This window comes from Vanacampus margaritifer, chromosome 8 (genome assembly GCF_051991255.1).
Source record: "Vanacampus margaritifer isolate UIUO_Vmar chromosome 8, RoL_Vmar_1.0, whole genome shotgun sequence".
NCBI classification, from domain to species: Eukaryota; Metazoa; Chordata; class Actinopteri; order Syngnathiformes; family Syngnathidae; genus Vanacampus; species Vanacampus margaritifer.
In genome coordinates this window covers 11,626,787-11,654,428 of record NC_135439.1, presented here as the reverse complement: position 1 = coordinate 11,654,428, position 27,642 = coordinate 11,626,787, and the positions used below count along the sequence as shown (strand labels likewise).

Genomic DNA, 27,642 nt, shown 5'->3' with positions numbered 1-27,642 from the left:
GGTTGCACAGAGCCAAGGTAGGAAGTGAAGGGATGCCGGAGGCCATGACAAATCTGTGCCTGTTTTTTTATTCACATGAAAAACATTGTCAAAATAGACTAGGCATGAATAAACCTACAGGAAACATGCAACACAAAATACAAACATACAAAAAAAAGAAGCCAAAATAAATTCTAAATGTGTCAGATGTTTCGTTTCTTTCATTAGAGCTGTTGTAAGGGAAAATGTGATTGATGGGACTTTGGCTCGTTTCTTTTTCCAACTTTTGGCTCACGACAAACGCCAATAGGTCAAAAAACAAAACTGTATATGTTAGGCTAGAGTTTGGTCATAATCTTTAAAACTTTTAAAAACTAAGAAAACCCAAAGTCGTGAATGAATACCTCTTGTGGGAATTCCACTGTTTGATGGTAGTCGAGACTACGGCGTCCTTTTGAACTGAACAGCGTTGTGTCATTCACACCAGTTGCACATTGGCTCCCTGTAAATAAGTCTGCAGGAAGCGGAGAGCCTCAGCGTTCAGACTGCTACTCAGCATTGATGGAACCTACACCCAAAAAAAAAAAAGAAAAAAAGATCAATTACAGAAACTGATCCAAATGTTTATCACTTCACTAAAAAACAAAACATACCCTTCCCGGACAGGCTGTAGAAAGCTTGTGGAGCGAATGGGCCAACAATATTTTGGGATTGCTGACGGCGTCTCCGATCGGATCGTGCTCCTTCTTTCCGGCAAAAGCCAGCTGTGAGAAAGCGGTCTGATAGCCGGGCGTGTCTTCAATGTCAATGAAATGCTCGTCGTCCGGGATGCTGTCGTCTTCAGGCAGCTCAAAGAGACCAATGAGGGCCTGGAGCAGGGGGGTCCTGACCAAACGCATAATTAACCAGGCTGTACATTTAAGGAATGTCATTTTGGAAGGAGAGCATCTTTACGAATCCCATCCATTAGGACCCGTGTCAGCAAGTTGTACTCCTCCAGCCATTTATTTCACAAAAGATGAAAATAAAGAAACGCAAGTTGGGCTGATTGCTTACCAGAGCTTAGTGTACTCAGTGTCCATCATGGCAGGACATTCGGTGAGGACCTTTGTGATGCCAACAGCACAGATCTTTTTCTCAACTGTTCCAGACACTTTCTGAACCTCTGGAATTATAATTTTCTCCAAGACCATGCCGAACATTCTATACAGAGCAGACACGATTGATCAGATTTAAAATATGATACATCGAATACCATCTGATTTTGTATTGAAATCTGAGCTGAGGTTACTGTGAACATATTCAAAATTTAATTTCTGACAAATGAGACCTTCAGCTATTAAAAGCGCAATTATTTTTGGCTCCTGCCGAACGTAAAACATGGCAGCAAAGAGCCATTTTGACATCCATTTTCCGTACCACTTATCCTCATATTTATACATATTCCACAAAACACATTTTAAGTTGAATTAGAATCTTTTGACACAGCAAGACAATTATTGAATTCCACCTCTAAGAGCCACCAGTGTTTGATTGACAGCCTGTCTCATGTTTGCCAAGGAGCAATTTGCTCCAAAGAGTAACAAAAGCATGTCGTCATTGTACAATATAAGCTGTCATGTTCACATTACCGGCATACCACATTTTGATTCATGGTGAATTATTCCAATTAAACTTACTTGGGCTGGATGCTGTCAAAAATCTCCTGGAGTGCAATAGCCCCATACCTGACACAATACAGGTTGACAAATACCAAGAAACCTGCGGCATAAAAGGCAACCATTGACAGCCCATTAGTCAATCTGTCAATGCATTGACTAATGTATTCTTTGAAATGAATAGACTCACACTTGAGAAGGTTAATGAGGTGAAGCTAAATGACTGTACTCACTCTTGATGAACTTTGTGGTTTTAGAGCTTTGGAGTCTTTGGAAGAGCAAAATAAAGATCTGTTTCCTGTACTGAGTGAGGGATTCTCTGGCAAAAAACAACAACAACAACAACAACAAAAGTGTCAGAAGCAGTCAAAGTTCAAAGAGGCCCAGACGAGTGCCAACTTACGGGGGCATGTGCTCGATGATGCTGTTGAGCAGGTAAAACCCTTGGTGGTCATTGGCCTTGGAGGCAATAAGCTTTTGGAAAACACCGAGCAGTCCAGGCTGAGGAGAAAGGATAAAGTAAACTGTATTTTAATTGTCCATCAACAGACTCAACTAATGAATATACACACTGCTTGATCAAACCATTAGGTACGCCTAAATAATTTAATAAGCACAAGATGTCTAAAAATGTGTCGCAATAGTAGTAGTAGCAAAAGTACAACAAAAAAAAATTATAGAAAAAAAAATCGGTGTCTTTGTGGAATCGGTTATACATCCATGTGAATGTTACTGGAATTTTCATAAATAGTTAATTTTTTTACATTAAGCCCATTTTATTTTGTTCTTCTAGAACAGAGGTCTACAAATCTCTAACAAAAAAAAAGATCTAAGAAAATTTGTAGAAATAGATTTTTTTAAATTTCTGTCTTTTTTTTTTTTTTAGATAGAATAACCTTTAAATTAATTAATGGTTAAATAAAAAATAAAACATCAGAGTCCAAAGTTAAGTTGTCAGAAAGAAAGAGGCATAAGGTGGATAAAAAATAATTTTTTAAAGAAAAAATATATATATATATCCAAAAAGTGACCAGAAAAAGGAAAAGCGGAGAATTTACATAAAATGTTCATGAAATTACCAAAAATGACAGAACTGAATTTTTAAAAATGCAGAAATTAAAACATTCAAAAAGTAACCATAAAATGTCCAAAAACAAAACAAAAAAGTGCCCATTATTACCATATAATGTCCACAAAAATATCAGAAAATTTATAGCAAAAAAGACAGAAAAGAATGTAACAAAACAAAAAAAACTGAAGAAAAATTACCATGTCCATAAAATTGCCAACAATGTCAGAAATTTGACAGTAAGGCAGAAAAATCCAATTATATATATATATATATATATAAAAACAAAAAGAAGTCTGAAAAATTACAACACCCCCCAAAATAATTCAAAAACAGAAGATGAAAGGAAGAAGAAAATGAATGTCTAATATTAGATGTGGCATTTTTTGTGTTGTAGCTCTAATTAGCTTTTGGGCCCTCAGTACATTAGACTAACACTAACAGTGTTTTGTTCATCACCATGTTCAAATGTTTTGCGGCTCCAGACAGATTTTTGGCTATTCATCTGGCCTAAAATGGCTCTTTCGACAGTAAAGGTTGCTGACTCCTGTTCTAGAAGATATTTCCTTATATGGGGGCAGGGCATATAAAACATTGTAATCAAGTACAAAACTGCCATCACATACTATTTTATCAGCAGCAGATGCGGCAATCGTGGCTCCGCCCTTTTCCATGTACGCCTGCAGCAGGCGCACCAGAGGGGGGATGTTGCCCGTGCGCTCCCACAACACAGGCTGCAGCAGGTGAGGGAATAAAGCCATGTAGGAAGAGGGAATCGAGTTGGAATGCATCTCCAGGAGGAGAGACATCACCTGGAACACGTATGGGAGAAACTCTGCAACAAAGCAAAAGTGAAAATGAGCGCATGAGCCTCGATCAGCAAACAGCTACTTTATACCTGCAAACACGTTATATGCGCAACAAAACTGACCCTGGACATCGTTCTGGAGGATCTCTGTGAAAACGGGGAAGAGGGCTTCCTCAAAGCTGCCGACAGTGGCGGGATTAGCCTTGCAGGTGATGCGGACAGACAGGCAGAGGGACTCAAACAGGTAGTGGTTAAAGTGGGGCTTGCTGGGATTCTGAGAATGACACATAAGAAGACTTTAGCATGTCCCAAATGCAAAAGCAAGCATTTTGAGAAAACGCTGCGTATTCACAAAACAAGTTACCTTGCTGACTAAAAGGAGCTTCTGAGTGAGCTGATCAATGAGAGTGGGAATGTAAGGAACAATGGCTTCCTGGAGGAGTGAGAAGCTGCGCATAATGGCTTAAAAAAAAAAAAAGAAAGAAAGAAAAGAAATAAAGGCAACGTCAAATAAATGTGCAGATGCGAGAGTATATAGAGGACAAAGTCTAGCACACCTTTCATGATGTATTCATTTTCTGATGAGCCAGGAAATGCCATTGCCTTGAACAGGTTGGTGAGGAGCATGTCAGTAAAAGGTGCCATCTCTACAGCAGTGATACTGAGAAACAAGTAGTCCAAAAGGACGATTTTTTTGTTAACATTACATCGGCACAAGATAACCTTACTAAATACAGGGTTTCTGCAGGTATCATGAAATCTAATTTAATGCCCATGTCATACTGCATATACACATGTATACATATATGCATACTGTTTTTGACACTAGGTGGCATTAGTGCTTCATGTTGGATATTGGTGACAGCAACAATATGTTTTTCTTTCCAAATTCAGAGCAATTAGTAGGGCCTTAATTTGTGCAAAATCCATTTTAATGAATTTTAATGTTTTTTTAATGAACTGCGGATTCCCTGAATAAGTTTGCACTATATACAGCTCGACACTCACAGTGTTGAATTGTTTGGGCCCCTCATGGTGAACAGCCTCTCCAAAGCATGAGCAGCATACGTGTGTTCCACAGTGCTCTCTGCCTGCAAGTGAGATATCAAAAGAGGAACAGCCTGCAGCAGTTGCTCCTTAGGAAGCTGGAAGAGACGCACAGCTAAGTTATTCTGCACTGGTATGTGCACCCCATGGAGAAACCAAAAGTTGCAGCATACCTGGCTTCTGAAGATCATCACATACTTTATGGCATCCGCCTTCAACACTGGGAATTCATTAACTGCAACGATATTGTCAAGCTCTTGTATATTAATGTCAAAAAGGCACACAGTACATGCATTTGTAAGAAGAATTGTACTTTGGCCACAGCATTTTGTACATTCCACTGTTTTGATTTATCTCTCAATCTTTGGGATTTATCCGCAGCAAATTAGATTTAGCATGATTTTTTTTTTACCTCAAAATCTGGAGTACAAAATAATTAAATGGACAAAACCTATGCATTGCAGACATTCACTATATCTTGCATGTATTTACATACAAGTGCATTATATGAAGCTGCCTTACCGTTAGCGGATTTTAGGTCTGTAAGAATGTGGTTCACAAAGAACTCTGTCAAATTCACCAATTCATTGGCTTGAGTTATTCCGTGCTGGGGGGGAAAAACGAGAGCCAATTATCCAAATGTTATCCTTCAACAATGCATAAACAAAACCATCAGCAATACCTTCTGCGTCTGTGCTTTGGATGCCAGTGACGTGACTAAATAGATGGCGGCATCTTTGTGCTTCCAATTTGCACCGGGGTTTTTTGCGTACTCGGCCAGCATGGAGTTGACATATCCGGAAAAGATGGCCGTGACCGGAACCTCGAAAAACTTACAAAGGCCTCTTACCAAGTCACAAGCTGCCCTACGACGAGTGTCGATGTCTGAAAAGAGAAGGGTGCATGCATGGAGGATTATAGAAAGCGATAAAAATAACACGTGACAATGAAAATGAATCCATTTTGAATTTCAAACAGTTGCATCAATCAACGGACATTAAGGAAGGCAATTTTTCCATCTTTACCAGAGCCCTCAAGGTCTCTCCGGATATATTCTTCAGAGTTATCTTCAAAAGCCTCCTCATCCGCACCTAATAAAAATATTGTTCGATCAAAAGTCGCATAATAAAAAAGCACATTGGAATTCAAGCACATTTCCATGTGCCAGCAAAGTCACTTACTTCGGAACTCCATATTGGGAACAATGACCTTCTCGCAAATGCTAGTGAGTGTATTCTGATCCTCAAATAGATTTTTGTAGTGTGGCCTTTCACAGACAGATGCCAAAAATTGAATGGCATTGCTCACGAGCTACAATAGAACAAAAAAGGGTTAAACATGAAAATGCACCAAAATGAAGTGCGTAACCTTACCAGGTCATATTTAACTTCCTGGCCTGTAGAAACTAAAAGGTTCCAGATGGCAGTGACAAAACGAGGAAGATATGGCTGAAACTCTTCATCATACTTCTGAGCATAAAGCGCAGCGTTGTCACAAATCTGGGACTTCAGCAGCTCAAGGAGACCTGCCTCCTCCTCATCCTAAGAAATCAAAACAGACATTTTAAATCTCCTTCATGGGGATGAAAATGGGAATTTCATCTTACAGTAAGTTGAAAATGTAAACATGCTTACATTTGTTTGTAAAAGTTTATTATCCAAAGTAAGAAGTGCATGAAAATTGGTCATCCAGGTTTCCATATTATCTTCAAAAAATTCAGGAAGGTCCTGTAGAACAACACAGAATTTGGTGGTAATGTCAGTTAATACATTGAAGGGATCCAAACCCTTAAGAATACAAAATCACGGAATGGCTTTTTTTTTTTTAATCATAACTTTAATGAACAGAACAGAACAGACCTGAAAGTTAAGACTGTAGAAAAGCTTGGAGATCAACGTGAGTGAGGAGAAGAGGACTTTCAAGGCATTAACATCGGTAGCATGAGTCTGACACAACTCAATAGTGGCCTGCAACAAACAAGAATATTATAGCTATCAACATTAATGGTTTAAAAAATTTGCGTGCTTTGCTGCAATGTTTAATGCAAGAAACAATCAGTCACGACAAACCTTGAACAACTCCGTCAGAGGTAAGGCAAATGTTTCAAGAACTAGTTTGATCTCCAACCAAAGCTCATTTGACTTAAATTCATGACGATACCTGAGAGGGATAAACAAATAGGAAGCAAAGAGAGACCCACTCAGTACAATATGGTTGGATTAAAAGGTTAAACTAGGACTTATGGAGCTTGTTCAGTAGAAAGAAGAGTGACAGATACACATACAACACATACCTCTTAAATAGTGAGTGCGCAGTGCGGAGCACTCCATTGATAATATGGAAGTCTCCACTTCGGAATCGGGTCACCATCTCCGTTAGAAGGTCAGGCCACTTCTGAGGGAAGTCTTCCCGTCCGATGATGCTGATAGCGTCACTCAGCTGAAAAAGAAGAACAGACAGAGAGAGGCTCTTTTTATAAACGAAAAAGAAGAAATGAAACTCCTTAATATACATTATGATGCTCACCTGCTTCTGAATCTGCTCCGGACTACTTAGCATCAAATTAACAATGTTTGCTTTGACTGTTGTTCTGTCTTGTTCTGAGATTTTGTTCGGTTCATCTTCCACCTTCGGAGAAATGTAATAAATCACAACCTTCATAACCGATGCCGCGGCATCAATAACCAAATAATCAAGACAGCTGTCTATACTCACAATGCGCCAGTTTCTTTTGATGTAGTTTTTGAATGTAACAGCAGCGCAGACACGAATAACATTGTCTTGGGACTTTTCGAGCAAAGTGAGGAGGAGTAAAGGGTAGTTCTGGTTCCCCTCAACGGATTCAAGAAACTTTTCAGCTATGACAAAAAAATAACACAAAGCAGGTGTTCATGACATGTCCATTGAAAGTGGCATAGAAGTTTGATATGTTATAAACAACACGTATGAAATGAATGCATGTTTTTGTTAGCAATTCCAGCGTCTTACCTGGACGCCTGACAATTGGGTCTGGGTTGAGCGTTTTTCTGAGGAACTCTGTCAAGGTTTGTAGGTTAGCATCATTCAGTTCCATGGTTGCTACTGTGAAAGAGAAGACCGCAAGTGAGCCACTGGAAGCGCAATATAGTATACATTTTGGTTATTATTATCCATTAAATTGTTTAGGGATCCAGACTAAAATGGTGACATTTTGCCCCAAAAACTCGAGACATTTAAACTACATTTTTCATCTATATACGTCACATTTGTGACAGATAGGCTTTTTTTTTATTCACTATTTTTTTTGTTGCTTACAAACTTCTGGTCCACACTTCCTCTAATTTCATCGTGAAAATGTGAATATTTGCAAGTCAATCTGTGATTCATGTACGCCAACCTTTAACACTTCAGGCAAGTTGGGCCGCTTCACTTGGTGTGCTGGGGGGGGGGGGGGATTGACAACTCTGGGTTGTCTAAAGGTGAGAATAGTTGTCTATATGTGCAACAAATTTGATTGGTGAGCAGTCGCTGGGCAAGGTGTCCTGCTTCTCTCGCAAGATAGGTAAATTTACACTCACTGAAGACGCTTAATAGTCCACAGGTGTGAATATAAGCATGGATTGTTGGTCTACATAGTTTCCTGATTGACTTGCGACCAATCTCAAGTCCAGGGGTCTCGTTTGTTTATATGTGCCCTGTGATTTCCTAGCGACCAGTTCAGGGTGTGCTTTGCCTCTTGGCCAAAATCAAACACGACTCTCACGAGGACCAGCTATTTAGAAAATGGATGGATCTACAGTCCACACAAGTGAGTGCTGAGCAGCGACGTCCAAAAAGTCAATCAATCAATCAATGAGAATTTGGTTATGTCGTGAAGGCGCAGCGAATTCACTTTAACGTTACAGGTCGACGTTTTCTGAATACGAAACAATACGCCTCAAATATAAGAGGAATAAAGTCAAAATTGTCCACTGTTTATTACCCCTAAGCTTAGACCTGTCATTGCTAATCATTCAAACATTGAGCCCAGCCCTGACGTTAGCTCGCTAGCAGCTAACTTAGCAACCTGCTACACTCTGCAGTCACTCTGCTGGCCCAGCTGACTCCAGATCAGTTTGGCGTATAAACGTTAACTAGACTGGAAAAGTGACCTATTTTTGTACACGGTGGTGTAAAAACGTAAAGCTTTTAAACTGTGTTTAATTTGGTTTGTAATGTTAGCCGGACTCCATAGACGCGAGACGAAACCTTTAGCAGCGTGGAGTGTCAGGACCTGTAAATAGAACCACCGCTAGCCTTTGCGCCAACTTGCTAACAGAGGGATAAAGTAAGCTAAGCGACACGCCTTTTATCGCAATCTAAAAGCTGACGCCCCCGGTGTGTGATTTTGAGGTCTCAGCCACTATTGATAGTAAGCATGCAGCCTTACCAGTCACTGTGTCTCTTATTTGTCAGCGTGAGATGCAGCGGTATGATACACACGCACACACCGCACGTTCGTGCTTGCAGTGCCAGCTTTCAAACGTCTGGAGCACAAGGAACTGCGCGGTTACACTATTGCGCATGCGCACATGTCAAACCACGGTGGAAAGCTACGCCCCTAGTGATTCAAGACCAAGATTGCACGAAAAGACAACTTGTATCTTTTCGGGAAACTCATTCACTTTAATAATGACAAATTGGAGAGAAAAAAATTCTGTCCCACCCATGAAATCATAAGTGACACAGCACTTGTGTAGTTGTGCTGTTTACCTGGCTGAGACTCAACAATGTAACTGTAGCTCACTAGGTATAATGTAAAATGATTACAAAATATTCAAAAAATACAAAATAGCAGGTTTAGCAGCTTATAAAAATTGTTTTTCTCTTGTCACCCCCTTGATGACCAACTTACAAATCAAAATATTACAAAAAAGCTATGCCGTTGATGACAATGATAAAATGTGTTCCTTTATTTGCTGAATTTGTGTCATTCAACATACGTGCAACATTTTTTAACCAACTGGAGCAGGGGTCTCAAACCCATGGCCCGGGGGCCGTTTTAGGCCCACCGCCGGCAGGATATTTTGCAAAATTGCATTTTTTTGTGTGTGCCATGTCTGGGATGTTTTGTATTGTTTTTTAATCACTTTCAGGCAACCATAGCTCATGACAGGCTCATGAACAGCTTTTCGGTGATGTCGCTGGCTTCTTGAGCATTTGCCAGAACCAAACAAATTTTCATTTAATTTACCCAGCTTTTATTTTGTACTTGCATTTTACTCTTAAACATTATGGCTTCGCCTCGTGTATGAATAGTTGTACACAAACGTATCTTGTCTTTTGTCTTACCACAGATTGCATTCTTCCTTTTTAGCAATTCCTCTTAGGTGAGTTGTTTTTTTAGGTTGTCCACATTGACATTTTCTTGAGACGTCCATCTTGTTTGTTGACATAAATAAATAAAATATCAACTGTAATCTGTAACAGAATGAGAAGTAATGTCCCAAATTCATCATAAACGTAACAAGGATGTAATTATTTGCACACATTAGAATATTAAGTAGTCAAACATGAACTTTGAAATGAATTCAAATAAAACTGCACCTTAGTCACAACCAGGCAACATAGTTTTAATACACTTCAATGAAACAAACATGAAATGAAAACAGACAAATGTAAGGCATTACAATTGTGAAAGCACAAATGTATTCATCACAAAACGATGGTTGCACTTGGAACTGTACATCTCAAATGTTAAATGAAAAATGACTTTGATAAGCAACCTCTTTTAACATAAACACATCTCTTTAATTATAACAACACAAAGTCAACACTTTTAGTGAGCATAACCCCATCCCTGTTTTACAAGTCTGGGAACAGAGGCTCAGATCACAATTATGGCCACGCTACAGGTTGTGTGTGTAGCGAATGTTCAACGTATCTCTTAGCATCAGGTCACGCAGTCGCCAAAGTGCATCAGCCATTGTCTTGTGGGCTCCTTTACTCTTCAGCCAGTGGGATGGCAGTCTACTTTCCTGCTCTTTTGTCAGGCGCACATCTTGCTTTTTAGCTAAAAAGCAAAATCCAAAGTCATATACAGTAGTCATTTTTCTTCTGTAACGTGATTCTTCCTGGATTTATGACTGACCTGAAAGCGTTTGGTCCCACTTGCTCACAGTCGATGATTCCGCTGTTAGTCCCTCTATGTAGCTGAGGTAAGCATCGGAGTGTAGGAGCCTCTGGGCCTTGACTGGAGGGGACACAAACAACGGGGAGGAGGGCTGTTGAAGGGCAGCCTGAACCACCTGGCCTTGCCCTGGGTATGGTGGGGGAGCCTGTTGGCCAGAACCCATCTCAAATGAATACAATAAAAACAATGGGACATTTCTATTTGAATCAACCTGTCAAGATTTGTATTTCTGTTTTGTTAGAATATTTTAATATGTTTGTTTTTACTTTGGACCGTCGCACGTTCAAAAAAGGAGCCTTCTTTCATTCATGTGCTAAATGAAGTGAAATCAAATCAATATTACATTCAGAGCTTAGCTATTACCTGAGATCCGTGGATGCTCCCTGCTCCAGTTTCACCCCCAATACCGTTGATGCCTGATATATACAATGCAAAGACAATGACTCACAAAACAATCAATGTCATCTCAGGAATGCCAATCATTAACATGTAATGCTTAATTGCTAATTTGTTCAGATTGAGGTCATCGAAATATGCTGTTTTTCAGCTAATGACGTTATAATGTAATGTAACCGCTCAGTAATCATCAATTAAAGGTCACAGCCTATTGGTACAGGTAGCCCCTCCAGCAAGTCAGATTGGCAGACAGGAAGCAACTGTGTGGCAGGCGGGGGTGGCTATGACAGCGCTCTTACCAAAATACGGCATTCCGGGGAGCCCAGGCATAACGAGCAGAGGATGCTGGGGGTTTAAAGGGTCCCCCGTGAGATGTGGTGGTATGCCAGTCATACTAAACATTCCTTGTGGCATCATAGCTGACCTACATGCACCCATCATAGCTTCTTAAGATTGAAGAGCAGCAAACACAAAACAAAAGCAACATGCGTTGGTTAATCATGCATCACTACAAGCGTGCTTTACATGTGAATTAATATGCAATCATGTATTCATATCTGTGCTGTGAGAATGAATGCAAAATGAATGTTACTAAAATGAAGAGGGGGGGGGGGTCACAAACACCTCTTTTTGAAGCCTCTGTTGCCTATGCCAAGGAATGATTTCATCAATGTTATTGAGCAGGACTGAAGCAAAAAATAAATAAATAAATAAATACATTAAGGAATGTGTGAGGAAACCATTCCCCTTTCGTTAACATCACCATTGTGTTCTTTAAAGAGGGACTTTGCCGTTTTCAAAAATAAATGACTGTCATATTTTTTTTAAATGCTAAAATGTCAGTAGAACCTGGCTGGCAATACAGTTGTTGTTGTTTTTCAATGATCAGAATCACTTTACTATACAGCCGTTCTACAGAGCTTGCTGGTGAGCTACTCATTTGAATCAGCTGTGTTGGAGGGGGGAGACATCTAAAACAGGCAGGACAGCGGCACTCAAGGACCGAAGTTCCCTACCCCTGAACTAAACCAAAGAAAAGACAATGCCCAGCAGGGGGCGCCACTGCCTTACTTGCCGACCCCAGGGACAGCTCATCCCTGAATATTGCGCCCAGTTCAAAGCAAGCATGGTGAAGCAGCATTTAGCTGTTAAGCTGCATGCAAATGGAATACGATGCCAAGAGAAGTTATTTTAAATCTGGCTAGGGTTAAGTTGAGTTTTCTAAATTCTTGTTATTTTACTGCACATTATTTTTATAAATTTTAGCAAGCTATTTTTAATTTTCTTACTTTTTTTTCCTTTTTTTTATGTCTTCATCTTGTTTTTTAAGTGTTGTACTTTTCAATTATGTGACTGACATTGAGTTACCTTGTGTAAAATGGGCTACATAAATAAAGCTGCCTTGCCTGTTTGGAGGGGAAGCATCCCTCTCTCTCTCTTGTTCCTCTAATTTTATATCTAAGAAACCACCGCACAAGAAGAAAAACGGCAAAAAGAGGCTACACTCAAATCTCGCTAAGAGTTTTTAGCACTGCAAATTCTCTCTTTAAGCAGCAAAAAAATTAAATAAACATCAAATAACGATGATTAAGTTGTGTGGATTCATGAGTTCAAACATGACAAGTCTGGCAAAAAAAAATGGTGCATGGAGGTTATAGCTCTCTATTGGAGGGTTATGCTTGGCCAGTGTTTTGTATTTGAGGCAACACAAACATGCTGATGTAATAAGACGCGAGTCAACCAAGCAGGGAAGCTCGTTATTCCAGCCCTTTCTGGTATTGTGGGAATCCGTCTGCAACTCTGAGGGGTTACCTGACACAGGCGTCAAGCTGGGATTTAGCATCCCCATGGGGGTCGGAGCAGGCACCACTCCTGTCAGTGCCCCTACTGGGGTACCTGCTCTAGGGGATGTCATGTAGTGGGTCCGGTCACGCTCCTGCTGCTCGGCCACTTTAGCTGCTCGCTCTGAAAGCCATCAAGTCCAAAGGTGATTTTTTTTTATTTTTTATGCACGTCACCAATCGATGAAGACGTTTCGTCATCGTGGCCTTCTTCACCTTCATACTCGGCTTTCCTAGAACCTTCCAGGTTCCTCCACTCCGTGCCAACGAGGCGGCTCAGCTCGCCAAAGGAGTAGTCCGGGTGCCGGGCTTTAATGACGGCGCGCATCTCGCTGCTGAATAGAATATATCCGCTCATGTTGATCTTCCGCTTTGAGCCCTCCTTCTTGGAAAGACCCTTGAGAGATTTGGCTGACTGTGCGTAACCGGGAGAGAACAAAGACACACACACACACAACAAAGCTAAGCAGTTAACTGCTCCTTCTTTGCCGCATTTAAGGAATCCAAACAAACCTGACCTGTGGTGGAGTGTAAGCCATGATATCCATGTCACCGCACATGGACGAATGCATCCGAGGAAGTGAATGATCAAGCTCGCCGTCATCATCCCCAAGCTCCTCCAGCTCCTCATCCGTCATATCAGCAAACTTAGCCTCCAGTTCCTCAATTTTTCTGTCTAGCAAAGGCGACGCCTCCTTTTGGAGAACTATAAGCTTCCTGGGGGAGAAAAATATACAGGTCAACACAAACATATTTCTTTACAGTAAACAAATCCGATGTATGCCATCGGTATTTCATCCGTTACCTAAAATAGTAGATTTCATCCTCCACCACCTTTCCAGATGATGAAAAGCGCTTCAGTCCTTTGAACCGCTTCATTTGCTTCTCACTTTCAATGTAGCGACTCTCACAGAGCAGGATATTCTCTTCGGGCACCTCAGTTGGTCGACAAGATAGATACTCTTTGAAGGATGACACCACGCACTTCCCTGTGAGACAAGAATTATGAAATTGATCCATAATTATATCAATTAGAATGACTCAAACAGTGCGCTTGGTAAGCTCCTTGTAGATATGAATGTTACCGATGATGCAGGTCATGGGGCAGGCCTCTTCAAGGTTGCTCAGGAAAACTTCCTTCTTGTAGAACATTTTAGTGGGCTCATGCTCCGTTTCCTCCGGATGGATGAAGATTGGACCGAAAAAGTAGCCGGCTCCATCTCGCATCCACATTTTTTCAATTCTGTACAACAAAGTTTAAACTTCTTGTTGGAGGACAGACCATCTTTTTGGGCCTACTGACTTCAAGCGTTCATGAATTAGATGGATTCCGATAAGATGCAGAGGTGCACAGTAAATTCTGTAGAATATATTTTACTCTGAACAGAGTCTATTTGGTCCCACATTTACACTTGGAAGAGAGTAAAATATTCAGAGTAAATTTTACTCAAAGTATATTTAGTGTGTATGAGAGAATTTGCCCATCCCATGAAAAAACATATTAAAGATTGTTTTCACTCGGAAATTCAAAGTAAATTTTACAAGGAGAGATTTTGACTAAATTTTACTAGTTTTTTTTTTTTTAAGTTACACAAGGGTTGAGGAACAAACTCACAACCTTCAGCTTGGGAGACTGCCACTGTACCACATGAGGTGTGCCACTCCTACTGCTTGCTTATATCCAAAAGGAGACCGAAAACATCGATTCTGGTCTTGGAGGGTACAAAGATTCCAGCTGACATGAGTAATATACTAACACACAGTAGGAGTGGAATAGCTCAGGGAGAACCTGAAGGTGTGGGTTTGTTCCTCAACCCTTGAGTGATTTTATTTTATTTTTTACTTTTAAAAGTGTAAATTTTACTTGTTTCGGGCAAAATTTACTGTGTGGGGGACTCAAGTCACATGACTTGACTCAAGTCAGATTTAAGTTGCCAATGTTTGGACTTGGGACTAGCTTGGATAAAACTTGAAATTTGGATTCATAAGACTTGACTTCAGTCACATGACTTACTTGTATACATGAAAAACATCAGCATTTTCAAGGTAATGTGCCATTTGTTTTGTTTTTGTTGTCTAATCAACAGCTTTATATGCTACACCTGGGAGGTGGATGGACTACTTCAGATTTTAACCAATTTGTGAACAATTTGAAAAATTGGCCTTTTGTTTACATATAAAAAAAAATCTTGGATTTTGAGTTCAACTCGTGAAAAATGAAATAGAAGCAAAAAAAAGTGTAACATAACTGAGCAAAGTAACTAATTGGCTAGCTTGCTATTTAGTGGGGACTCGACTTGACTTGTTTGATTACTGGCACACGGGACTTGCTTGAAACTTGAAACATACTTGAGACTTATTGCTTGCGCACGAATGCACATAAGCGTTACTCCCACCCCTGATTAGACGCATTCCAACTTATTGATTTAAAAATGCATTGACTCCACCTGCCCACTCGGTGGCGCACTAGCCCATGAGAGCCAATGTAGACGCAGTCTCCCACTTTCAGCCACAGGTTGTTGTAGCAGAGCTGTTCATAGTATTGGCAGCCTGCTTCCCCGTTGGTCATCTCCAATGGAACATCTTCCCTCTCCTGCAGATATAAAACGTAGTACTGAAAGTGGCATGTGAATTTTATTTACCATCACAGAAAAAGGGCTTTTTTTTTTTACCTTGTCTATGCTGCTACATTCTGTCACTTTGGTTTCGTCTATAATTTCTATTGGTTTCTCTTCCCTTTCTTCTTTCTCTTCTTTGGGGGCAAATATAGATGCGACCCGTACGACAGGCAGAGGCACTTCTCTCGGGACGAAGCGAACCGAGCTCAAGGGCATGGCCCACAACTTGATCTTCTTGAAGGACTTGGACTTGGCTGAGTAGCGAGATTCGCAGACGTGGACGTCTTCTGCCCTGAAGCCTTCTGGGTAGAGTTTGAAGTACTCCTGAAATCCACATTAAAAAAAAATGTCAACATGCTTCTATACATTACAGTCGTTGCTCAGGTGACACATGGGTGAGAGTGGTTACCTTTACAAACATCACCACACATTTTCCTAGAATCTTGCTGATCCGTGCTTTGTTGTAATAGTCGCTCTTAAATACTTCCTTCTCTAAGAACTTTCGTGTAGTGACATGGAAGGTCTCATTTGGCCTGTAGAACCAGCAGCCGTAGAGCCATTTCTCACCTGAAATTATTTGCCAACGATTATCAAGCAAACATACGAGGACACCGTGTGCACATAATGAGATTCAGATTGCAGTGGGACTGACCGGTTTCATCTTGCCAGAGGCGTTCGATGTAGATGATGTGAGGCTGGAGGTTGGGCTCGGCAGGCTCCACATAAACGTAGTCTCCGACACGGTACATGCTGTCTTTGAAGCTGCAGTCTTGGCTGTATGTGCGCTTTGCGCTCAGCTGCCAGGAACCTCCGACAGATTCCTCCCTCTTTTCAGCTTCTGGAAATTCACAGCATGCTCTCTTAGAAACAGCCGCATACGTATGTGGTGATATGCCGGAAAACATTTTAACCAGTGATTTCCAAACACTCGTGTGCCGTGGGAGATCATTGGGTGTGCCATGGCAAATTGTTCAATTTCACCTAATTAGTGTAATTTAAAAAAAACAAAAAAAACAAATAATGTTTATTTTTTCATATAGCAAACTTTGCCAACGTAGATGGCAGCAGGTACAATTAACCTTGCTATTAACAGGTTAACATTCATATAATACAGGGGTCAGCAACCTTTACTCTCAAAAGAGCCATTATTGCCAAATAAATAACCAAAAATTATGATGAAGGAAACATGTGTGTTAGTGTTAGTCTAATGTACTGAGGGCCCAAGAAAAGCTAATTAGAATTTACACCATAACAGAAAATATGTAGAATCCAATACTTTTCTTCTGTCTTCCGTTTTGGGATTTTTTTGGGTGTAATTTGTCAGACTTAGTTTTTCATATATTTTTCGACTTTTCTGCCTTTCTGTCAAAGGAATTTTTATGGACATACTGTGGTCATTCTTTTTTTTTTATGGTAAATTTTTTACATTCGTTTCTGCCTTTTTTTGTATCAATTTTTGGGATCCTTTTTTAGCCTTTTTATTTTCTATATAAATAAAGATGACTTGACTTTTCTGCCTTTTTGGGGGGCAATTCCAAAGACATTTTATGGTATTTTTCTGGCTTTCTTCTTTTGTTTTTAGACATTTTATGGTTACTTTTTGACAATTTTCTTTTCTAACTTTTTTTTTAAATAACATTTTTGGCTTTTTAGGCAATTTTGTGTATATTATATGGTAATTTTATGCTTTTTATGGTGACTTTTTGGACGGGTTTAGCTTTTTTTTTTTTTTTTTTATTCTTTTTTTTACTTTTTCATCTCTATTTCTGGCAATTTACAAATTTGGACTCTGAAATTTTTTGAATATATAATCATTATTTTAAAAAAAAATCTAAATCATTAATTCATTTAAAGAATTTTTTGATTTTTGATTTTATCTAAAATTGTTAAATAAATATGTAAAAAAATAGATGTATTTATTTCTACTATTTTTTTAAAGAGATCCACAGGATAGAGACTAAAGAGCCACATGTGGCTCCAGAGCCGCAGGATGCAGACCCCTGATATAATAGAATGATAGCTTTGTGTTTAACTAAGCATGCTCAGGTGGAAGGTATGATTTGTGAAATTTTTGTTTGGCAGTTTGCTGTATGAATTTTCTCATGTAAAATATGTGCCTTAGATCAATAAAGGTTAGGAAATGCGGACTTATTGATTTTAAATATGCATTAAGTCAAATACCAATTTTCTCCTCTTCTCTCTTGATTTTGTCTTCCTCAATCTCTTTGGGGAGCTTTTGTTTCTTCTCTTTATCCACATCATTGTGCAAATGTTTGAATGTATAGCTCAGCGCAGGAGACATCAAAATCTCTCCGTTCTTACACAGCTCATCCCGGATCCTGATGAAGAACTGCTGCAGCTCGACGGCATCTTCAAAAATTTCAGAGTCTGTCCTGTAAATGACAAATGATACAAAAATAATCCTCACTGCACCCAATATGATTTTGTGTAAATTGGCCGACAATATCTCACCTATTTAGATGCCTGGCCTTTTCCAACACTTCAAACATGTGTTCCTGAAATACATCCAGCCTCATATAGTGTCCTCCGTCTACATTCTTTCTGATGATGTCAAAATTGAGAGGGGGTTTCTTCAGGTTTGCGGGGTCGGTGGCGGGGATCTCAGCCAGAGAATCGCTGTAGCAACGCCCCTCGTCATCTTGGTGGCCGAGCACGGAGACAAAAAGGCTGCGGATGAGCTCCTGGATCAGGCGAGGCACGTCGGGCACGTAGGCGTCCTCCCCTCCCTCCAAGGCATGCCTGGTCTCCAGCAGCACCCGGTGCAGGACTAAAGCATCCCGGTAAATCAGAGACTCGGGCTCATTGTACGTGCATGCGTTGTTGAACATGAGCACAAAGTCCTCCACCAGTGCATCGACATCCTGATACTTATTGGCCAACATGTGGCTCTTGATCTTCTCCATGTCCACCGGTTTCTTGATAGCTATGTAGTAATCCGGCAGCTCGGCACGGGATGGAAGACGCAAGAAGATCGTGCTGAGGCGACGGCCGCGCTTATCGGTGTAGTTTTTGACAGACTCATACAACTCATTCAGTTTCTGTTGTAAGGGTGTCAAATACTTGGATTTCTTTAGAGTCACATTTGTCTTTCCTGAAAGAAACACAATTCTTTAGTAACAGATGGATTTGACCTAGTTAAATCCAGTTTTCAATTCATGTAAAGCAGTGGCGAGATATGCAAAAATGTCAGAAAACTGATGGCAAAAAAATTTTGGGGATCAAATATCTGTACATTATACTCACCGGAGACGCTAATTATTCAATGTAATAATGTGTGCAAATTGCAAAAGACTTGCTAGTCAAAATTGCCAAATAATCAGAGGACACAAAAATACTGATATTTAAAATCTGATTGGTTAAAGAAACCGTCCTGTTACTAATATAGTTTCAGTGACATCAGCCAGCACTACTGATTCTGAAAAGTGTGGACAATTTCTGACCACATCCACATACTAGAAGCAGTGCAGCAGAGAAAAATGCTTTGCAATAAAGAAAATAGACACTTGGGAATAAATTAATACAATTTCATGCAACAAATTATAATTTAGGGTGTAAATGTGGATCACTGCTTGCCGTATTTGGGCTAGCAGAGAAGGCCTTGCTGTCCCTGACGGTCCACAACTGAAAATATATGTGGTCTCTAGGGTAAGGTTTCATATCACTGGCGAAAATTTCCTATGGCCAAATTTAGTCAATTAAATATTTTCAGAAATCCATACTGTTGGCCAGTACTAACATGAGTCTGTTTTTTAAAATTAATTAATTAATTTTATTATTTATTTATTTGTTATTATTTTATTTTATGATTTTTATTTTTTTTTATTCTATTATTGACCAATTTTAAAGCTACTGAACACAGAAAATGTAATTTCGAATCGCTACTGCCAACTGTGGCTGAAAAATGAAACTGTATTTGGATTTAACGTTTCTTTTTTTCAGACAACAATTTTATTTTCCGGTAAAGAGAAAAGTCCTCTAAACTGCATTTTCCCTTCTTCACATACACAATGCCCACATGACATCGTAGCCAGAGGGCGAGAAATTCAAACCCGAATCATGTCTGAAAACTATTGGCCAGAGACTTGCAGGAGTTCCCATTATGAACTGTGAAGATGTTATGTATCAGTCACAAATGGTCAAATAAAAAGGCTATTGTAAAGATGTTTTGGGCAAATTGTTACAGTGACAATGCTCAACAGCGATGTTGTTTTTTTCTTTTCCTGAAAAGTGATGGTTTTGAAAATGCAAGGATCCCGCCCAACACCACTGACGTGCAAATGTGAGAGTGTCTTTAAAGTTTTAAGTCACTTACTTATTTTCATCTTTGAGGACACCGTGTCATCCTCATCCGTCACCGGTCCGAGATCCCTGCGTCTGTCTGTCATTATTTTCTCGAGTACGTCAGCATCATTGAATACCTGGAAAGCAAAAACAAAACAAAACAAAAAAAACTTTTCAGTGACAAATAACCAACAAAGCAAGTAAAGAATACGTCAATGTTAACCCTCGTAACTTGTGATCCCTCTTCATTGTAGTGTCGGGCATTGCGGAACATTAGCTTCATGTCCTCCACCATGGCATCTTCAGTGAGGTACTTGTCTGAGCGGATGTTGTGCTCGATGGTCCTCAAGTCCATGGGCTCCAGGATGACCTTGTAGTAATCAGGGTAGTCCTTCTTGGAGGGCTTTACCATAAAGAGGTCACACAGTCGCCTGCCAGTGCCCGCCTCACGTGCGTCCGTCACAGATGCAAAAAGAACTTTCATTCGATTTTTCTTGGTATTCTTCTTGTGACTATAACAAGGGTAACAAATATGTATCTTAAAATTAAAAACTGCACACAAGGAGGGTGACAGTGAGTACCTTTTTCTCTTTGTGCTACTGGTGTCAGAGGTCGCACAGGACAGCATACTGTCTCCATCATCATCATCCCTCTGTAAAAGCTCCTTTCGTTTTATCTAGTCAGAATACAATCAATGTACAGTTTACAACTCTCACTTCAACTTCACCCACCGAAATGTGAGAAACACGTTCAAAAAATTTTCAAAAAGTAACCATAAAATATCCAAAAACAAAAGAAGAAAGGCAAAAAAAAATACTATAAAATGTCTTTGGAATTGCCAAAATGTCAGAAAATTAATTTAAAATAAAAAGTAAAAAAAATAATAATAATCCCCCAAAATTACCATAAAATGTCCACAAAGTTGCAAAAAAAATTCAGAAAATTTATATAAAAAAGCAGAGATTTAATTTAAAATAAAAAGGTTAAAAAAGATCCCCAAAATTGCCATGAAATGTCCACGAAAATGTTAAAAATGTCAGAAAATTGATAGCAAAAGCTGAAAATTAATTTAAAATAAAAATGCAAAAAAAGATCCCCTAAATTACCGTAAAATGTCCACAAAGTTGCCAAAAATGTCAGAAAATTCATAGCAAAAAAAGCAGAAAATTTATTTAAAATAAAAATGCACAAAAAAAGATCCCCAAAATGACCATAAAATGTCCAAAAAATTGCCAAAATGTCAGAAAATTAATAGCAAAAAATACAGATGATTCATTTAAACTATACATGCAAAAAAAGATCCCCCAAATTACCATAAAATGTCCATGAAGTTGCCAAAAGTCAGAAAATTTATAGCAAAAAAAATAATTTAAAATAAAAATGCAAAAAAAAAGATCTCCAAAATTACCATAAAATGTCCAAAAAGTTGACAAAAATATCAGAAAATTATTAACAAAATAGTCAGAAACAAATGTCAAAAAATAGCCATCAAATTTCCAAAAAAGAAGAGAGAAAATGACCACAGTTTGTCCATAAAATTCAGTATTTCAAAAATGCCAGAAATTTGACACCGAAGCTCACCTGCTGAATGTGCTGCAACTTAAGCACCCGCTTGTAGATGGAGGAGTGGGGAACATTGTAACGCTTGGCGTTCTCAAACATCAGCGTTAGATCAGAGTCCATATGCTCAACACTGTCGTACTCGTTGTTCTTCATTTTGTTCCTGTGGGGAATTAAGGGGCTCTCACATTTGGGAAGGAGGACACAGAATTACTGTACTGCAAAGTGAGTGTATGTGATTGCCAACGGGATATACAGTACAGTAAAACAAAGAGTGTCATTTATATATATATATATATATTTTTTTTTTTGGACTGTAAAAATTGTCAATAGCTGTTTTCATACTTGATCTGAAAGAGGCACAAGGGCTGAGTGATCTGCAGGTAGTAGTCGGGGTAATCCTTCCTGGAGGGCAGCTCCAGGAAAGGTTCTGAAATCAGAAGGCCTTGGTTGTTCCTGGCGCCGCGTACAGCTTCATAGAGCTGGAAGATCGGGTTACTCATGTCGATGTTAGTGGTCAAACTCTCCGCCTCAGACTCGCCCTCGTCGTAGTGAACAGACCCTGAGCAATAGAGAAGACAAAAACACATAACAATTATTTACAAATGATTCAATATTGAAATGGTGTGTAGCTTTGTTTTAAAAGAGAAAGTCAACCCAAAACTAATTTATTGACAATAATATGTTCTATGCAGTCCCACTAGTCTAAATGTGGTATTTTTGTTAACATTGTGTTAGTGGAATATGAGTTAAGCAGCAAAATCCAGCAGTATTTATCTATATCTGGAGGCGGCCATCTTGCCACTTGCTGTTGAATTAAAATGACATCACAGTTGCTCAGGTCTCAGGTAACAACCAATCACAGCTCAGCTTCAGAAAACAGGTGAGCTGTGATTGGTCATTACCTCTGAGCAACTGTGATGTCATCTGCAATCGACAGCAAGTGGCAAAAAAGCCGCCCCTTGAGATGGATAAAAACTGGATTTTGCTGCATAACTCCTATTCCACAAATGTAATATTAATCAGAATGTCATGTTTAGACTAGTAAGGTCACATATAACATATTATTGTCAAGAAATTATTACGCTCGACTTCCCCTTGATGCCAACGATGTACCAGAAAGTATCCCGTCCTCGTCACTTTCATACTGCAGAGCCATGCCGATCGCCGAGAGGCGCTCACCCTGAGCATACCGCCTATTCCTGGATGTAAAAAGAGAGCAATAAAATAAATAAATAATAAATAGCAATAATAAATGATTGTATGTTGTTATTTAGTACCTGATACGAATGCTGGACTTGACTGGGTCTCCGTGTTCAATCTCTGACTTCTTTTGTGCAAAAATCTTTTTAATTGTGTTTGCATCCTGAACACAAAAAAAAATGCGGCCTTTAAATATCCATGTGCACGTACGTCATAGTCTCGGCTATACACTCACCTTGAACACCTGTGATCCAGGCTCATTATAAGTTCTGGCATTTTTTACCAATAAATCGATATCTTTAGCCATGGCATTAACGCTCCTGTAGTGGCCCATCTTAAACCAAATACATTTAATGATCATTAACATCATTAGGGATTAGATTGAATATTGTAATACCTGAATCTTTTGCGCGACAATTTTCAGATCTATGGGCTCCTTGATGATTGCATAATAATCTGGATATTGCTGCACGAAACAAAAAAAAGACATTGCACATCAAAGTAAGGTCATTCGTTCCAACTTTAATGATGGTGAATAGTTTTGTACCGCTTTGGAGGGCAACCTCTGAAAGAGATCGCTGACCGGGCGGCCCGAGGGTTCAGCGTACGTCACCACGGCATCAAGGAGATGCTCAAGGACGTCTCTCAAGCAGGTCGGCGCACTCTGTCATCACGGGAGTAAATCGGAGTTAAGAAAAAGAAGAAAAATGTTTTCAACGGATTTGGGCCCAAAATACATTATTGCGTGACATGGTCCGGAACTCTCCCTCTTATTTGATGCAAACGACTGCCTTCAAATCATGACCACGCCACTCACCTCATCCTCAGTTGACCCGCTGGGGATGTCTTGCGCATCGTAACCGGCCTCATCTTCCTCGTCGTCATCGCCTGGCTGAACAAATTCGTTCTTGGTACGTTGGTAAAGGTCCCACAGTTTGCAGGCTGCCCGGAACTCAGCGCTGTCAGACTGCTCAAGACAGAGAAGTTCGTTAGAAGATACCTTGATGAGTGAAGGACAAAAAGAATTGGGAAACATGGCCATACTGGAATTATTTATTTATGGGTGTTGTTTTGCACAGTGAAATAATGACAATTGATGATACTAAATCTATTGTATGAATGGCAACAGGTGCATTTAAAGGTTAATCATATCTTCTGCTATCTTGTGGAAGAGCAATTAATTGCTCTCCCTGTCACTATACGTCGCTGGCATAGATAGCTAAAAAAATATATATATATATATTTGTCGTTAATCATTTTATGATTTCCAATGATCTCTCCCAACACTTGTGTGCGGCACCAGACTACTTCTTTATAGTGAGATTTTACCTTATAATACGTTTTGGCGTTGTGAAACAGGAGCTGGAAGTCACTGGTGAGCTGTTCGACGTCATCGTATTCCTCCATCTTTAATTTCTGCTGGATCTTCATCATGTCAATAGGCTGAGAAACGACATGGTAATAGTCTGGTTGGTTCCTTGAAATGGAAAAAAATGGATCATGACATGAGGGTCACTGCCGGTCAAGGTTATTTTAGTTAACTAAAATTAAAAAAAAAAAACTAAAATTAAAAATACAATTTTGTTAACGAAATAAAATAAAAACAAAAATGCTTTTTAAAAAACAAAAACTAACTGAAATTACATTTTATGGAACTAAAACCAACTATAATTATAGCAAAAATTGTCTTTGTTTTAGTCTTTGGTAATCAATTTAATGCATGAGCCTTTGGGGATGATTTATTTTGATATTAACCGGAATAAGGACATTTGAAAGTGTGTCATACAAAAGTGACGTCATCTATCAGCAGCCAATAGAAAAGTACCTTCAGATGACGTTACTCGTCCCATGGTGTTGTTTAAATATTGCGCACAATTAATACACACTTTAAAAAAAGCTAAAACTAATACTGAAACTAACTAAAACTAAGCATTTATGAAATAATTAAAACTAATAAAAAACTAACAGAACCACCCTGGAAACTAATTAAAACTAACTAAATTAAAAAAAAAAAACTAAATAAAAACTAACTAAAATGAAAAATTGTAAAACTATAATAACCCTGCTGCCGGTTCATTCGAATAACACCATAAGGTTGCGCTCACCTTCGTTTAGGGGCTCTAATGAACAGCTCGCAAAGCATCCTGCCTTGGTCATCCTTGTAGTCTCTGACTGTGTTGTACAGTTCATGGCAAACCGCAATCTGAAAGGCAACAAGTCAAAACTCACATGACATCATTTTGATTGGGGAAAAAAAACGAGAAAAAGTGACAATTACAGGATCCACAGTCGGAATGTTTGAGGTCCTTCTCCTCTTTCGTCCACTTGAAGATACCGAGGATGAAGGCTGGCTATCGTCAAAATCTCCTCCGCTCACACTACTCGAAGGGGACGTCGCCCTTCTCCTTTTCAAGGCCATGACGAACCCCTGAAGAGGGCAGGTAAAGTCACGAGTTTGACCTCATGGACAAGATTTCACATTGTTTCAAGTTGTGCCGTTTGGAAATTGACTTATTGACCCGTGATAAGCTCTCACTTTAAAACATTAGAAGTTTGACATCTATTAAATATCACACTGAAACAATAGAGAAAATGTCCAGATTTACACTCTTTTAGAGTGATCGGCACATCGGAGTAAAAATAAATTTGGGGTGAATATGGGATGCAGTGATGCAGCATTCAAAAATGTCTAGTGATTTAATTCCCAACCACAAGAGATCATCAGGTTAGTTGTTCCAACATGTTCCCACCTTTTGCTATTTATACAACAGAAGAGTTCACACAAAGTAAATTCAAAGACATCATTATCGCTTTTTTTTTTTTGGGGGGGGGGGTAATTATCTAGTGGTGTGTCGCTTAGTTTTTCCAGTGTAAAATAGGTCTTTCGGGGGATGTTTCTGGATGAACCAAAAATGCACTATAACCTTTAGGTGAACTTAATGTGACCTCTAAACTTTTGAATGCATATGTCCAACTGTTGCTTGTTCCAGTAGCTTTTTGCTTGCTGAACTACAAAATTCACAACACGTGTTCAATGTTCAAGCCACGAATGGATCAAAACACTTCCTTGTTCAAATAAAATTGGTATTTAAACCGTCCTCTTCATCTTACTGTTCACATTCTTGACAGAATGAAAACAACACCTAACAATTTATCAACCACGCCACTGCAAGGCTTCCATCAGGATATAGAGTGTCATCAGCAGGTTAAAAGAGAGACTGGAAGAGTCACTGAAAGGCACAGTGGACATCCTTGTAAATGCATTGTTCGATTCATGAATCTGACACCTGTTGTAAGGTCAAGTCGAGGTTTAGCAACATTTATATTTTTATACAGGCCTACACATCAGCTTTGAAAGTGCAAAATTATGACTTATATTTTACAAATAAATATTGCAGCGTATAGATGCAATATGTTCAGTATTAACTCAGCGATTGTTTGTGGCAGTTGTCAGGTGTGTTATTATCAACGTAAGTAATATCACTGAAGAATTACTTGACGTTCATCCCCCTGCGCGGATGGAGTTTTTCTCCCCCTCCAGGCCCCGGCACGCCTGCCCGTATGGCGTCTGTCCGCACACCTGAGCTGCGATGCCCCTCTAGGCGCGCGCAGGACCGCTAACGTTAGCAAAACGCTTAACGGTTAGCCTTCCAAAAAATATAAAAACGCCAAAGCCGAGACATGGAGACAAAGGCGCCCACTGACAGGCAACGTCACATAGCTACCGTGAACTACACCGAGGACTGCTCTTTTTGTCATTAGAACATCATTTGACTTCGACCACTTGACATGGTTGGCGTTTACCTTTCGCGTTAATAAACCCACAGAATCTTGACCGAGAAGACAGCCAATCACTCATCGATTTTAGATTCGCAGACAGGAGTGTGAGGTTAGCGTTAACGATAACGCTACTTCCGCCACCTTTCGCCTTCAAAATAAAAGCTTTGTCAGGAACTGCACCTTTCAAGAGTACTGTTTCTTCTCTTTTTAATTCAGAGGTGGTAGTACTCACTGTATGTACTTAGCGTAGGTGCGTGTGTAAAGTCATAATAAGAACATTAATAATAATGTGAAAAGCATTACCGATTTAATTCCTTTCATCAAGTAGAAGTAAAAAATGGGGAAAAAACCTGCAAGATAGAAATTAAAAGATAAAAATTAGGTAATGATAACAACCTAACCTTACCAAATACACCTTCGCTTTATGTTTTTCAGATTAGACGATGAATTTTTGAATGCCAGAAAATTGTGTTTTTTTATGCTGGCACAAGACAACACATACGCCACAAATTATTCTTGTAGCCGACAACATTACAAAAAAATTCTTAAATAGGGACATGCATGAGGAATACCTTGCTTCACATAATCTATTGCGTCACCGTTTTAAGTGCTCCGTTTCATGGTCCGCCAATTAGCTGCCGTCCCACCCATAAATCTCCAATCAATCAATCAATATCTACATCTATCGTTTTCATGTGATGTCATTTGCCAAGGTTGAGGCTAATATAGCACAATATAGCATTCCTATGGAGTAGCACATACGAGATGTGCCAGAAAAGCTTCAGCACTGGTGACACAGAAAATACTTAATATCCAAATTAAAACGTTTTCCCTTCAAAATAATCCCCTCGAAGTGTAACCACGGTTGTCTGCCATGACTTCATGCACTCCTAGAAGGATTCTTGTGACATCCAGATTCTCGCCTCTTCTCGTGCACTGATCGATATGCCATATCGTTGTAGATTTTCTTGTTGATCCTCTGGCTCACATTGAAGGCGATAACTTGGAGGGTTTTGTTTGTTTGAAAATATATATCTAGTAGGTCGGTTGTAGGATTTTAAAATATATCTTTGTAACACCAATCCTGGAACTTTTCTGACACATCTCCTATAGCAAGACATCTACCAGGCCACTCATTTCCTGTTAAATAAAGTGAACTTTACAGGAAACCCATCGTGTACAGGTTTTCTAGCTGGTGAAATTCGCCTGTCACTCGTTTTGCATACAACA

At 39.4% G+C, this 27,642-nt stretch overlaps 2 protein-coding genes across 5 annotated transcripts; both read right to left on the bottom strand.

The window, feature by feature from the left end:
* Positions 1-47: 47 nt before the first annotated feature.
* cse1l (CSE1 chromosome segregation 1-like (yeast)) lies at positions 48-9,103 on the bottom strand. The gene is made up of 25 exons (XM_077573830.1): positions 8,970-9,103; positions 7,550-7,642; positions 7,277-7,419; positions 7,088-7,189; positions 6,855-7,000; positions 6,631-6,721; positions 6,421-6,528; positions 6,196-6,288; positions 5,935-6,102; positions 5,743-5,872; positions 5,587-5,652; positions 5,244-5,446; positions 5,084-5,168; positions 4,735-4,796; positions 4,523-4,659; positions 4,072-4,175; positions 3,879-3,976; positions 3,638-3,788; positions 3,333-3,541; positions 2,041-2,138; positions 1,871-1,956; positions 1,659-1,740; positions 1,036-1,182; positions 633-864; positions 48-547 (listed from the first exon to the last, which is right to left on the bottom strand). Exons 2-25 carry the CDS (start codon positions 7,632-7,634, stop codon positions 458-460), a joined length of 2,916 nt encoding a protein of 971 aa, XP_077429956.1. The 5' UTR covers positions 7,635-7,642; positions 8,970-9,103; the 3' UTR covers positions 48-457.
* A 1,028-nt stretch (positions 9,104-10,131) lies between these two features.
* Positions 10,132-26,551, bottom strand: LOC144056245 (protein polybromo-1-like). 4 transcript variants are annotated; one of them, XM_077572826.1, is made up of 30 exons: positions 26,437-26,551; positions 24,911-25,060; positions 24,738-24,835; positions 23,962-24,109; positions 23,450-23,599; positions 23,180-23,296; positions 23,030-23,098; positions 22,868-22,966; positions 22,710-22,795; positions 22,546-22,631; positions 21,775-21,991; positions 21,451-21,592; positions 20,451-20,545; positions 20,102-20,381; positions 19,901-20,006; positions 18,040-18,679; positions 17,749-17,960; positions 16,220-16,405; positions 15,977-16,134; positions 15,622-15,891; positions 15,397-15,542; positions 14,035-14,192; positions 13,755-13,938; positions 13,468-13,666; positions 13,166-13,364; positions 12,921-13,073; positions 11,408-11,554; positions 11,076-11,128; positions 10,671-10,857; positions 10,132-10,592 (listed from the first exon to the last, which is right to left on the bottom strand). In XM_077572826.1, exons 2-30 carry the CDS (start codon positions 25,049-25,051, stop codon positions 10,429-10,431), a joined length of 4,890 nt encoding a protein of 1,629 aa, XP_077428952.1. In that variant the 5' UTR covers positions 25,052-25,060; positions 26,437-26,551; the 3' UTR covers positions 10,132-10,428. The 4 variants fall into 4 exon arrangements, with proteins under 4 accessions (XP_077428952.1, XP_077428951.1, XP_077428953.1 ...); XM_077572825.1 differs by having other exon boundaries at positions 20,102-20,545; XM_077572827.1 differs by lacking the exon at positions 11,408-11,554 and having other exon boundaries at positions 13,005-13,073.
* Positions 26,552-27,642: the final 1,091 nt, after the last annotated feature.